Source organism: Bos javanicus, chromosome 3 (assembly GCF_032452875.1).
Source record: "Bos javanicus breed banteng chromosome 3, ARS-OSU_banteng_1.0, whole genome shotgun sequence".
In the NCBI taxonomy this organism is placed as follows: Eukaryota; Metazoa; Chordata; class Mammalia; order Artiodactyla; family Bovidae; genus Bos; species Bos javanicus.
In genome coordinates this window covers 82134277-82148397 of record NC_083870.1, presented here as the reverse complement: position 1 = coordinate 82148397, position 14121 = coordinate 82134277, and the positions used below count along the sequence as shown (strand labels likewise).

Sequence of the window (14121 nt, the reverse complement as noted above, 5' to 3'; positions counted from 1 at the left end):
GGGAATATTAATATTTGGGAAATAGCAGAGGTTGGGACATTACCTGGTGGCTCAGTTGGTAAAGAATCCACCTGCCAGTGTAGGAGATGCAGGTTCGATCCCTGAGTAGGGAAGATTCCCTGGAGAAGGGAATGGCAACCCACTCCAGTATTCTTGCCTGGAAAATCCCACGGACAGAGGAGCCTGGTGGGCTACAGTCCATGGTGTCTCAAAAGAGTCAGACACGACTCAGTCACTAAACAAATGAACAAGCAGACATTATTTTCAGTGCGTCTTTCTGTTGCAGTGCATCCTGGGTTTCCTCTTTACTCTCAGTTACTTGAGTACTTCCTGTGTATCAGGCACCAGGAGAACAGTGAGGTGACACCATATTTTGTTGGGTCCTGCACCAAATGGAGGTGCCAAGATTTAGGAGGCTTTCCTTGAGGAAATCTGCTTTTTCCTTGGAGAATGCCTGGTAGACCTGAAAGTGAAAGTGAAGTCGCTCAGTCGTGTCCGACTCATTGCAACCCCACGAACTGTAGCCTACCAGGCTCCTCCGTCCATGGGATTTTCCAGGCAAGACTACTGGAGTGGGGTGCCATTTCCTTCTCCAGAGGATCTTCCTGACCCAGGGATCGAACCCGGGTCTCCTGCATTGTAGGCAGATGCTTTACCATCTGAGCCATCAGGGAAGCCTAGCAAGCTTTAAAGAGCCCACATTTCCTCTCACTGTGATCTCTGCTCTCTTCTGGGAGAGAAGAGAGGTGTTTGGTTCCAGAGTTTGGAGAAGGTCAGGGAGGTTACATTCAGCTGGCCTCTGGAGGGAGAACAGAGAATTCAGCCTGGAAGGAGTTTGTGCTTTAACTCAAAACAGTTTTAGCTCTTCGGCACGGAGGTGCCATTGGCCCAGCGGTACTGTACAGATCAATTAGGAATAAAGTCCAGTGTCTAGAACCCAGTATGAATAAATGTATCAGCTTTAAATTTTACAAAACCTCCATGTAAGATCGTTTGGTTTCTTCAGCACTTTGATTAAAAGATCTCTCTTTGAATCCCCCTTCTCCCAAAGGATCGGAACATGATTCTGGGCAAGCACGGGTTCTTCGTGAACCCTTCAGACTCTGTGGCTGTCATTGCTGCCAACATCTTCAGCATTCCATACTTCCAGCAAACCGGGGTCCGTGGCTTCGCACGCAGCATGCCCACCAGTGGTGCCCTGGACCGGTAGGTCCCTCCACTCCCTTGCTTCCCAAGCAGGCCCTCATAGCGCCGGGAGCACCCTTCCTCCCCTTTCAGTTCAGACATCTGATGCATACATAGTGTGTTATCTAAGGGTTTTCTTTATGAAGGAATGGTGTCCTTTTTTCTGGATCGGATGTGCCCCACTGTGCTGCTTTAGCACTCTGCGTCTCTCCCATCCTGGCTCTTCTCACGCTGTGTGCTGATACTCTGTTTACTTGACTATCTGCCCTGTTGAACTTGAAACTAATACAGAGAAAAGAACGTCCTTGTCACTGTGCTAAACTCTTACTGATCATGGTGTGCCTGGTACACACACACACACACACACACACACACATGCCTCATTTTAAAAAATGAATGATTGAATGTTAATGAATAAATGAATGGATGGCACTTCTGCTGTAGTCAAGACATCATTCTAGAGACTCATTTTCTCTGGGCAGTGTGCACAGAGTAGGGATGAAAGACTGATGTAAGATCAGTATTTCAACAGAACTTTCAAAAAAATGTTCCCCATCCAGCCCCCATCAGATGCCCATACACACAAGCATAATAAATGTTCATTTATTCAAAATCTGAATAAACATAAAGCTAAAATAGTTTAAAAAATACATTCAGTTTTGGAGAAACAAGGGACCCAGTGACAGTAAACAGTTGGTATCTTTGACTTGCTTGTTTATTTATTGTATATAATCTCATTTGAAAAGGCTTTAGGTTAGCTTATGAGATCACATTTAAAACATCTGAAAAATGGAAGTCATAAATGAGCATAAAGCAGAGATGTTGACTACATCATGTTCAGATCAGATCAGTCGCTCAGTCGTGTCCGACTCTTTGTGACCCCATGAATCGCAGCATGCCAGGCCTCCCTGTCCATCACCAACTCCCAGAGTTCACTCAGACTCACGTCCATCGAGTCAGTGATGCCATCCAGCCATCTCATCCTCTGTCGTCCCCTTCTCCTCTTGCCCCTAATCCCTCCTAGCATCAGAGTCTTTTCCAATGAGTCAACTCTTCACATGAGGTGGCCAAAGTACTGGAGTTTCAGCGTTAGCATCATTCCTTCCAAAGAAATCCCAGGGCTGATCTCCTTCAGAATGGACTGGTTGGATCTCCTTGCAGTCCAAGGGACTCTCAAGAGTCTTCTCCAACACCACAGTTCAAAAGCATCAATTCTTCAGTGCTCAGCCTTCTTCACAGTCCAACTCTCACATCCATACATGACCACAGGAAAAACCATAGTCTTGACTAGACGAACCTTTGTTGGCAAAGTAATGTCTCTGCTTTTGAATATGCTATCTAGGTTGGTCATAACATCATGTTAGGTGTCCAATAAATAGTTCCTGGATGAATGGGTAAAGAACAAGTGAAAGGCTGAGGCTAGGGAGGAAGAAGAATGTATGTACTTGGTTCTTATAACTATTGCTCACTAAACATTACCTTATGCTAGACACTAAGCATATATTTTAAGTCATTTAATTCTCAGATTGGCTCCATGAAGTAAATACTGTATTTAACTCCTCTTTACAGATGGGAAAACAAAAGGAAAAAGAAGTTAAATAATTTGCCGAAGGTCACCCAGCTAGTAAATGATAGAGCAGGATTTGAACCCAGAACCTTTGCTCCCAAACACTGGGATGTGCAGTGCAGTAGTTTTCTGGTGTGTGTGTGTGTGTGTGTGTGTGTGTGTGTGTGTGTGTTATAGAACTAGTGCTGACTTCACTTCAGCTAAGAAAGTAATGACTAATATCATATAGTAATTTGTAGTTGACACTGTTTTTTTTTTACATCCACTGTCTCAATTGATCCTCATAGCAGTCCTTATTTTATTTTTTTACTTGTTTTGGAGTATAGTTGATTTACATTATTGTGTTAGTTTCTGCTTTACAGCAAAGTGAATCAGCTATAATTAGATATAGCCAGTCTTTTTTAGATTCTTTTCTCATAAAGGTCATCACAGAGTATTAAGGAGAATTCTCTGTACTATACAGTAAGTCCTTATGAGTTATCTATTTTATATATAGTAGTGTCTATATCGGAGAAGGCAATGGCACCCCACTCCAGTACTCTTGCCTGAAAAATCCCATGGATGGAGGAGCCTGGTGGGCTGCAGTCCATGGGGTCACTAAGAGTCAGACTCGACTGAGCAACTTCACTTTCACTTTTCACTTTCATGCATTGGAGAAGGAAATGGCAATCCACTCCAGTGTTCTTGCCTGGAGAATCCCAGGGATGGAGCCTGGTGGGCTGTCTATGGGGTCGCACAGAGTCGGACACGACTGAAGTGACTTAGCAGCAGCAATATTCCATTTATATGGTATTTGTACCACATATTCTTTATCCATTCATCTGTCAGCCAGAAGAGTAGTTAGCAGCCGTTCCCAGGACTCCACAGCTACATCAGAGCTAGAATTAGACCCTGGTCCTTCTGCCTCCACATCCTCCCTCCAAAGCTGTGAGCTGGTTTGTGGCCACACTATTGTCCATTAGACTGATCAGGTCCTGAAATAGCTTCTGCGTAATCCAAAAATAGTCTAATTCCAATTTATGTGGATTATATGTGATAATCCACATATAGAATCACAATGGAAAATACTTCATTACCCAGAAAGAAACTTTATTTTATTTTCATAGTTTTAAAAATCATAATTTAATTTTCCTCAAATATTAGAATTGAAATATGATATTGTTTTGCTAGTGATAAGCATTTTGGGAAGCAAATCTCACTAAAAAGGTGAATGAAATGTAGGTAACTTTTCCTGTTCAAAGGGAAAGGAATCTAAAAAAAGAGTCCCTCAAAAGTTTCAGATAGACTAAGGATAATTTAGGGAGAAGTAAAAGATGTGTTGCAGGGGACAGGGGACCACGGATTGGTGTGGATGCAGCTAGAGCTGACGGGAGCCCCTGGGCCCTGTCCTCTCCGGGCCTTCCAGGGAATGAAAGGAGCACTGACCGGATCGCAGGCAGTGGTCATCCTGGCTGTGTGACCTTGGACTGAGTCACGTAACATTCTGGGTCCTGTTTCTTTCTCTGTGAAATACTGATCTTCCAGATCCAATATCTTCTGGCTCTGTAATTATAGGTGCATCGAAACATCATTGTTTTGTTCATTATGGAATGGTTATAAATGCTGTCTGTATCCAAAACACATGGGTTTAAATAGCCCCCCAAACAGTTTTGTCCATTTTGCCACTGTTACTTCTTCTAAAATATTAAATTCAGTGACCTGAATTAATTCTTTCTTCGTACTCTGCTCCCCCTCCTCTGACTCCACATATAATAGCCCATTGTGCACGAGTTTTTTCATACGATTTTCCACCAATCTTAGAATTATGTGTACCTCTGAGCAATGCTAAGTGGGAACCCTTGATTACAATAACGGTTGCTATTTTCCATCCCTCACATGGCTACCCTAGCAGTCCTGCTGTGATGTAACTTTGATTTCATGCCTTTGAAGGGTGGCTAATGCTTCAAAGATCGCTTTGTATGAGACCCCAACTGGCTGGAAGTTTTTTGGGAATCTGATGGATGCAAGCAAACTGTCCCTTTGTGGGGAGGAGAGCTTCGGGACTGGTAAGTATGCAGCCTTGAGCTGTTTTTTTCCCTGTAAATGCTACTTGCAGTGAAAGCTTAGACTGCTAAAGCAGCACTGAAATAGCAACGGTAGCTGATATGTCCTAAATCAAGATACAGCTTATTTATAACAACCCTGATGGAGTGTACACATTTGAAAAAGCAGCGAGCACGTTCCACCGGGAAAGGTTAATTTTACTTTCGGAGGATCACATCTACCAAGGCAGGAAGTTTGGGCAGCGTGGCCATTGAGTCTGTGGGGATTAAACAGAATGATAAACACATTTTTCTCCCGTTAGTGGTCAAGGAAACCTTTATAAATGTTTTTATTTCTAGGAAGAAATATGGTGGAGTGAGTCAGTTTTTCGTTTTTATTTAAGAGACGTTTTCACCACAGTGTTAAATCTTCTTCTTTAATAGGCATATGTTTTCTGTAGCAACAGGTTGTAATTTATTAAGGTTATGTGGAGGGAGACCATTAGGGTGGAACTGAGTTGCTAGGTAATCAAGAAATTGGCCATGAAGCTCTATATGTAAATTGTGATGCAATGAAAGAGTAGAACATGGTATGCTTAGGGGATGTCCCACGATCCTTAGACCCCACTTTCCATGTTCTCCCTTCTTCTTTGTAAGTTTTTAAAAGTTTAATTTATTTTAATTAAAGGGTAATTGCTTTCAATGTATTGGTTTCTGCCATACAACACATGCTTTCCCTCCTTTTCTATGCCTTTCCAGTACGGACTTGAAGTCCCACTTCCATGACCTTCCCAATGACCCCATCCTACATCAGTCTCTCTCTTTTCTAAACATTCATTCAGGCCTGTGGCCCTTTCCCCAGGGTGGTCTCCAGCAGCCAGGTTGCAAAGTACTTCAGTGGCCATATTTCCTCTCCTCCTATTGCCTCTACCCAATATTTTGAAGTAAAAGAACCAATCTTCTTGATCCTCAGTACTATTCTTCCACCCTTTGTCAAAGAAAAATTCAAAATCTATCAGCCTTGCCATTGAGTTGCAATTCATGCTGGTTAAACAGAATAAAAGGCTGATTTCTTTTCCTATAAATCCTAGGATGGGGTAGATGTTGTTGTTGTTCAGTCGCCCGGTCGTGTCCGACTCTTTGTGACCCCATGGACTGCAGGATGCTAGGCTTCCCTGTCCCTCACCATCTCCCAGAGTTTGCCCAAGTTCATGTTCATTGCATTGGTGATACCATCCAGCCATCTCATTCTCTGACACCCTCTTCTCCTTCTCCCCTTGATCTTTCCCAACATCAGGGACTTTTTCAATGAGTTGTCTGTTTGCATCAGATAACTAAAATACTAGAGCTTCAGCTTCAGCATCAGTCCTTCCAGTGAATATTCAGTGTTGATCTCCCTTAAGATTGACTGGTTTGATCTCCTTGCTGTCCCAGGGACTTTCAGGAGTCTTCTCCAGCACCTTAGTTCAAAGGCATCAATTCTTTGGCATTCTGTCTTATTCAGCTCTCACAACCATACATGACTACTGGGAAGACCATAGCCTTGACTAAACAGACATTTGCTGGCAGAGTAATGTCTCTGCTTTTCAACACACTGTCTAGGTTTGTCATCGCTTTCCTGCCAAGAAACAAACAGCTTCTGATTTCGTGGTTGCAGTCACTGTCAGCAGTGATTTTGGAGCCCAAGAAGAGGAAATCTGTCACTACTTCCACCTTTGCCCCTTCTATTTGCCATGCAGTAATGGGCCTGGATGCCATGGCTGTAGATTTTTTAATATTTAGTCTTAAGCTGGCTCTTTGACTCTTCTCCTTCACCCTCATCAAGAGGCTGTTTAGTTTCCTCTTAGCTTTCTGCCTTTAGAGTGGTATCATCTGCATATCTGAGGTTGTTGATGTTTCTCCCACCTCTCTTGATTCCAGCCTGGAACTCATCCAGCCTGGCATTTCTTATGATGTGCTCAGTGTACAGGTTAAACAAACAGATGACAGCAGACAGCCCTGTCGTACTCCTTTCTCAATCTTGAACCAATCAGTTGTTCCGTACAGGGTTCTAACTGTTGCTTCTTGACCCACATACAGGTTTCTCAGGAGACAGGTAAGATGGTCTGATATTATCATCTCTAAAAGAGCTTTCCACAGTCTGTCATGATCTACAGAGTCAAAAGCTTTATTGTAGTCAGTGAAACAGAGATAGATGTTTTTCTGAAATTCCCTTGCTTTTTCTATATAATCCCTCAAATGTTAGCAATTTGATCTCTAGTTCCTCTTTCTTTTCTAAACCCAGCTTGGACATCTGGAAGTTCTTGGTTCACATAATGCTGAAGCCTAGCATGCAAGATTTTAAGCATGACCTTACTAGCATGGGAGATGAGTGCAATTGTCCAATGGTTAGCACACTCTTTGGTACTACCTTTCTTGGGGACTGGGATGAGAATTGACCTTTTTCAGTCCTGTGGCCTCTGCTGGATCTTCCTGATTTGCTGACATAATGAATGCAAAATCTTGATGGAATCCTCTTTTAGGGATTTGAATAGTTCTGTTGGAATTTCATCACATCCACTAGCTTTATTAACAGCAGTGCTTCTTAAGGCCCACTTGACTTCACACTTCAGAATGTCTGGCTCTGGGTGACTAACCACACCATCTTAGTAATCTGGTTCATTAAAATCTTTTTTATACAGTTCTTCCAGGTATTATTTCCATCTCTTCTTGATCTCTTCAGTATCTGCTGGAGGAGGAAATGGCAAACCACCCCAGTATACTTGCCATGAGAACCTCATGAACTGTATAAAAGGGGTGGGCAGAATGAGCTAATAAATTTGAGATGCCCAGTGACAAAATTCTAAGTGATTTAATACCCTTGAGGAAGTGATGTTACTTCTTGGTAATGAATTGGCTTATGGAATTGGAGGGTATTAAGAATAAGTTTCGGAGAAGGCAATGGCACCCCACTCCAGTACTCTTGCCTGAAAAATCCCATGGATGGAGGAACCTGGTAGGCTGCAGTCCATGGGGTCGCTGAGAGTCGGACACGGCTGAGCGACTTCACTTTCACTTTTCACTTTCATGCATTAGAGAAGGAAATGGCAACCCACTCCAGTGTTCTTGTCTGGAGAATCCCAGGGACAGAGGAGCCTAGTGGGCTGCCGTCTATGGGGTCCCACAGAGTCAGACACGACTGAAGTGACTTAGCAGCAGCAGCAAGAATGAGTTTGGAGGTTGAACAATGTCTACAAAAAAGGCTACATGATTTCCCAAGGTCTAGGTCTTTGGTCAGAGATATCAAGGCTACTGCTTAGTTCTGTCCTACCTCATAAAATATGGATGGTGCCATATTACTCCACGGGATGCCAGATGACTACCCACTGGACCTGTGAGGTGGTCTCTGCCTGTGAAATCCCCCCAGTGTTATCCAGTGCAGGCTTGGGATCAGTCATTCTTCCCTATGGGTGAAGCTGTCACTGAAGGCAGGTACCGTGTCTAAACCTTTGGTTTCCTGACTCCATGTACCTATTCCAGTGCTGAGCCTAATGAAAAGAGAAAAGTCTAGAACAAGGTCTTCCTGGGTGTTTGGATGTGTGGAAAGATACTAGTTCCATGAAGATCAGAAAACTTGGAATACACCTCTCTGTCTTGGACATTCATGATGATATTATCATTTGAAGATTCCAAAACATTCTGCCATAAGGAATCCAGTTTGCACGGTTTTATGTAAACATTGTTAACTGCAATATCTCTTTTTTGTGGTATGTTTAGTAACACATTGCCCCTCAGACCCATGTGGATAGCATTGGGCAAGGCGAATCAGAGTCCTAGGGCCAAGTCACCATCTAGGTGTTGACTGGCTGGGAACAGGATTGAAGACAGGGTGCACAGGCTGTTCCTGCCTCGCGTGACAGGCCTTCAGATACCGGAGGGCAGTTCTCAGGTCCTCTCTTTTCCCGACCACCCATGCCTAGTCCTCCAGTCATCCCTCACTTCATATTGTTGATATACCTAGCACTGGTTTCTAAATGTTTCCCCATTCACCAGTGCCCCTCATAGAAGATCATGTCTAGAACTGAGCCCAAATCCTCCAGGGCTGACTTGACAAGTAGAGAGTAGATGGATGACTATTTCTAGAGAACTGGACCCTGTACATTTCTTGATATGACTTTCATTTATGTTAGCTTTTTGGACATTTCATAACACTGTTTAGCTCATTTAATGTTGTAGATAATTATACCCCTTTAAGCTTCTACTCAGTAGCATTTGCCAAGAAAAGTCCCCAGATTACATTTGTGGAACTGATTTCTTTGAACCCAGGCATTAGACTTTAAATTATTCCTTGTTAAGGCTTGTTCTTATTTATTTATTTATTAACCCATCATCAAATACTAAGTGCCAACCATGGTTTTATCTTCCCTTTGATATCTTTTATATCAAAAGAAAGGATTCATCCTGAGAAAAATCCACAAACTTGTTCTCTCTCTCTTTGAAAAAAAGACAATTGTTCCATAATATTTATGAGAAAAACATTTACAAAGCCAGGCTCATAGCCATGGATCACCACTGCTGAGTGAGCGCAGCTGAACTTACTTAACTGAACTTCTGATCTACTTGTTTAGAGAGGAGTTAGATTCCACCTGCTATGTCCCTTGTTGGCAAATGTTTCCAACAGTTCCTTTACAGAGTGTCTCAGGATGGACATTAGCGATCCTACAAGCTTTGAAGTATTTGAATTCTATAGCTTAATTGAGTGCCAGGTCATTTATTTATGTGTTTTTCTAAGTTAGAGTAGAGATAATTTCTCAGGAAAGCCTCCCTAACTTTCCAGAGTGGGTCAAATCCCCTTATTATTAGATCTCACAGCACCACACACCTCTCCTTCCTTGAACATAGTACAGCTGTAATTTTACAAGTATTTACAATTATTCAATTAATGTCTTTTGGTTCCACTATACTGTAAGCTCCATGAGGACAGGAGTCATATTTGTCTTGTTCTCCACCATATCCTCAGAGCCTGGTATAAATCCCAGAATATAACAGGTGTTCAGCAAACACTTGTTGAATGAATGAGAGAACACACTATTCACTTGGCACCCCCCATTCAGACAAACCAGAGGCCTGGTGTAGGAAAGGAAAGGACTTTAAAGATTATGCAGTGTAGTTTCCTGTGTTTTGATGGAGTCATGAGTGTCTAGTTGGTGCTCTTCTGCTTAGACACTCACCTCTGGCAGAATCTGGGACTCTTGCTGGGACTCAGCACCACTCTACTCCATAGTACAGAGCTGGGGACCCACGGTCTTTGCAAGACAAGATGACCTTTTATAAAAGAAAAGGAGAAATTTACTTGCAAAGAGGTGCAAAAGAGTCAGACTTCACAAGAACTGGCTCATCAAATAAAATAAATCACTAGCATTTAAATGCACAAGCTGTAAGATTACTCTTACCAAGTACATGGTAGTCTGTTCATGGTGGAGAAACAGCAACTGTCTCACGTGATTAGTGTGGCCACCAAGGCTATGACACTCATCAGTGTCACAAATGCCAGGGATGAAGGTGTTTTTGTTATGGTACCAGAACGGGACAGGGTGAACTTCCTATTTTTGGTTGACCTCATGGTACAGTTATTTTCCTCCTGAATTGTGGGTGATGATGCACATGTTTATACACAATGGTAGAGGGAAATCTTGAATTCTTGGGAAAACGGGAAGAAACGTGAAGTCACTGAATAAACTAGAATGTCACTGCTTTTGAAATTCTTCCTTGGGAAAAGGAGGGAGGGGGCATGGAATAGAGGGATAGGAAACCAGGTTGAGGAGTAACTTGGTATCATATGGAAATAGGCCAGTAAATTCTGATCTGGCCCAGTCTAGAGGTTAGCAATATTTTTCTCCCATCTCATCTTGAAAAGGTTCTAGAGATGATATATATTATATGGGAGTGGTCTCTTAAAGAAGTACAGCATTCATGCTTTGCAAATTTCCTTTACTTTTAATTTCTTATGAAAAACCCTTCATATTTATACTTCATCAGCTCATTCCTCAAATGTTTGTTGAGCTTTGGCTCTGTCCCAGATACTGAATTAGGTTCTGGGAACACAGTGGTAAGCACAGCTTCCCTGTGGAGGGCTCCACGGAGGCCACATTTGAGGAAGGAAGTCAGACCCTGGCCAGGTTATCTCAAGGTGCAAAGCAATAGAATCTGAAGTACAGAATGTGCCAGGGACTGTATACTCAGGGCACCTAACCTGGTTTTGTGGTGAGGGGATTAGGTTTTTCTATCTAGTTCTCTGCTTGTTCTAATTTACATACCTTCGAGTACATTTTCCTGTCGGTAAATCTCCCCACAGGAAGGTTAGAACATCCTGTCTCTGGGAAATTTCCTAGACAGACTATTCCCAACAGCACTGGGCTGATACCCTAATTATACCTAACTCTGTTAAACTGTTACCTGCATGTCTAGCTCTCCATCTTGCTCATCTGTGAGGGCAAGGAACGTGTCTCACTCATCTCAGTGTTTTCTCATATCCTTAGAACATGGTAGACACTGACTCATACTTGTTGAGTGTAAAATGGAGTTTGGGTTAAGACACATTTTCTGCCTGTCAAGTACTTACCAATTTCCTCCAAAGGAAACAGAAATTCTAGGGGCAGTGATGAGGCAGTGCAGGATAAATAGCTAAATGGAAAGTTTGAGGGTTGCCAAGGGGGAGCTTCCCCTTGAAGGCGGGAGTAGTGTGGAAAAGGCTTTCTGAGGCGCTTTCCTGCCCTTTCAGAGGGAAGTCATCTGTGCAGTAGAAGCCAAAGAGAACAGAGCAGGTCTGCTGGAGCACCGGTCAGTCAGCTGGGGTCTGGTCGTTCTTCGGGCAAACCCTTCCTGAGAGCTGACTGCACACCAAGCATGAACCGGGTACAACTCATAGTGTAGGGTGGGGTAAGAACAGACAGGGTGCGATAGAACAGAGGTAAACACGGAGGATAACAAGGAAGGCACCCTGGATAAGACGGAAGTCGAAAGTAGTTACAGATGTTAGCCAGGCTAATAGTTATATGTGGGGCAGAAATTTCCAGGCAGAGAAAACAGCATGTTTAGGAGATGGAAGGAGAAATAGAGATGGTCAGAGAAAGAGACAGGCAGATGCTCAGGTTTCCAGAGAACTCTGTGGAGCTCTTTTTCAGCTGTCATGGCCCATCCACAGACCGTGGCCTGGCAACAGCAGGAGCCTGGGCTCTCCTGAGGTGTTCGTATCGGTAAATGAAACCTAAGCCCTGAACTGTTGGCGCTTGGCTCCCTCAGCAAAGGTTGACATTTTTCTTGGCTAGGACCCAGAGTGTGCTCTGACTGAGCAGAGTTTATACATATCACAAGGTGCTGATTAGGCCAAAGTCGAGTGACAGGTGTTTGAAGATGCTGAAAGGGCAGAATCCCCACGGGCTTAGCTGGTCCCTGAACTGGACCAAGTTTGAAGAGACCTGAAGCAAAGCTTGCAGTTAGGACTAGCGGTGCTTGCTGATAGTGTCTCCCCTTCCTTATACTTAAGTGGGCTTGGCGTCTTCTTTTTTTAAATTAAAAAATGATACCAGTAATTCATATAATAGGAAAATTGGGGAAGAAGAGAAAAACACTGTAATCCCATTGCACAGAAAAAAAGAGCATATTAGGTTATATTCCTTTTCTTCCCCAGTATGTATAGTTAAGGGACATTATTTTTGAAAGCTTAATGAGATAGTAGAGAGTATTAATTTTCCCTAAAAGTTTATTTTTCCCTTATTCATAATGGTACCTTATATTGGTTTCAACTGTTATATGGTACTCGGGCTTCCCTGGTGGCGCAGACAGTAAAGAATTTGCCTGCTTTGCATGGTACTTAACAGTTTATAAAAGATTTTCATCCTCTCTCACAGAAGAGTCTTAAAATTGTGTGAGAAAGGTGGCATTACTCCCATTTTACAGTTGAAGGAACTGTATGAGGCTCAGAAATGAGGCTCAGAAAAGTTACGTGATTTGTCCAAATTCAAGCAGCTTATAAGTAAGTCTCAGATTCAGGTTTTCTGATTCTTAAATATAAAGCATTTTTCACTGACCCAAAACTGCCACACCTGCAAAAACAATAGTAGCTTGAGAAACACATCTACACACCATTGCCTTTTTTTCACTAGTAACTGTCATCATTCATTAGAACTCTAAAGAAAATGAAATTTACCCAGACTTCTTAAGTATTAGTCAGAGGTACCCAGCATTTTTATATATCCAAGGTGATTAGTGAGATTAATGAGAATTTTCAAAAGAGACTGGAGATTGTGTAAATGGAAGATAATATTTATTTATGTTATACAAGGCAGATATTTTGTTTAAAAACATTAGGTGTGTGATTTAGTTATCTCCGAGTAACTTGGTTAAAGTTGGGTAAGATTTTTAGATTTTATTTTCATGTCTACACAAAAAGCTAATTCTTAGAACAGGAAAAGCACAAAGGAATACTGCCCACTATGCTTTCAGCGAGTCTCCCCCTCCCCCCAAAATAGAAAAAGAAAACAAAAAGGAAGGAAGGACAGAATAAAGAAAAACAAACTTAGGGGCTCACAGACAAATAATTCCAAGCTATACACTTCTGTCATGAATTCTCATATACAGAAGTAGCTGCCAGGATCTTACTGCTGAGGGTAAAACTGTTGCCAAAGCATATCATCATCTGCAAAAGCTGTAGAAGCCAGAGAGCCAACTCTCTGTTGCTTGAAAGAGCAGTAAAGGCAAATAGAAGTCCATAGCTAATAAAATTAGGTAAACATTTGTAACTTTCTTGTTTAATGTGCTAAAAGTATTACTTAATATCTGTAGTTTTGCCAGCATACAGGTTTTGAGAACCACTGTCTCTAAAAGTGGTGTCTTAGAAAGACTCTTTTGGGGAGGAAAAAATTGTGTATTTTTATGAACCAAAAAAGAGAGAAGATGTTGCAGTAGATTAATTAATTGATTAATTCATTCATGTGCTCCTTCACAATCTGTTATTTAATATATTCCATGGAAGGGTAAATAAGAGATGCCTCCGAGAAATACATGGTTGAGGTGTGAAATGCTCATAAATGAATTACTGAGGCTTAAGGAGCAAGCATGGTGCTGCACCCCAGGTTTAAGCAATCTTGCTATATAAGAAGAGCTGCTGCTGCTGCTGCTGCTAAATCGCCTCAGTAGTGTCCGACCCTGTGCGACCCCATAGAGGGCAGCCCACCAGGCTCCCCCATCCCTGGGATTCTCCAGGCAAGAACACTGAAGTGGATTGCCATTTCCTTCTCCAATGCATGAAAGTGAAAAGTGAAAGTGAAATCGCTCAGTCATGTCCGACTCGCTCTTCGCGACCCCATG

At 42.4% G+C, this 14121-nt stretch overlaps 1 protein-coding gene and 1 non-coding gene across 3 annotated transcripts in view; one reads left to right on the top strand and one right to left on the bottom strand.

The window, feature by feature from the left end:
* Positions 1-14121, top strand: part of PGM1 (phosphoglucomutase 1) — a 67577-nt gene that overhangs the window by 42113 nt on the left and 11343 nt on the right. For both annotated transcript variants that reach the window (XM_061411728.1, XM_061411727.1), the window contains exons 6-7: positions 1052-1206; positions 4682-4797. In XM_061411728.1, the coding sequence (XP_061267712.1) occupies positions 1052-1206; positions 4682-4797 (271 nt within the window). The remainder of the gene's footprint in view (positions 1-1051; positions 1207-4681; positions 4798-14121) is intronic.
* Positions 602-674, bottom strand: TRNAC-ACA (transfer RNA cysteine (anticodon ACA)). Its single transcript has one exon. It is a non-coding gene; the product is annotated as a tRNA-Cys (tRNA).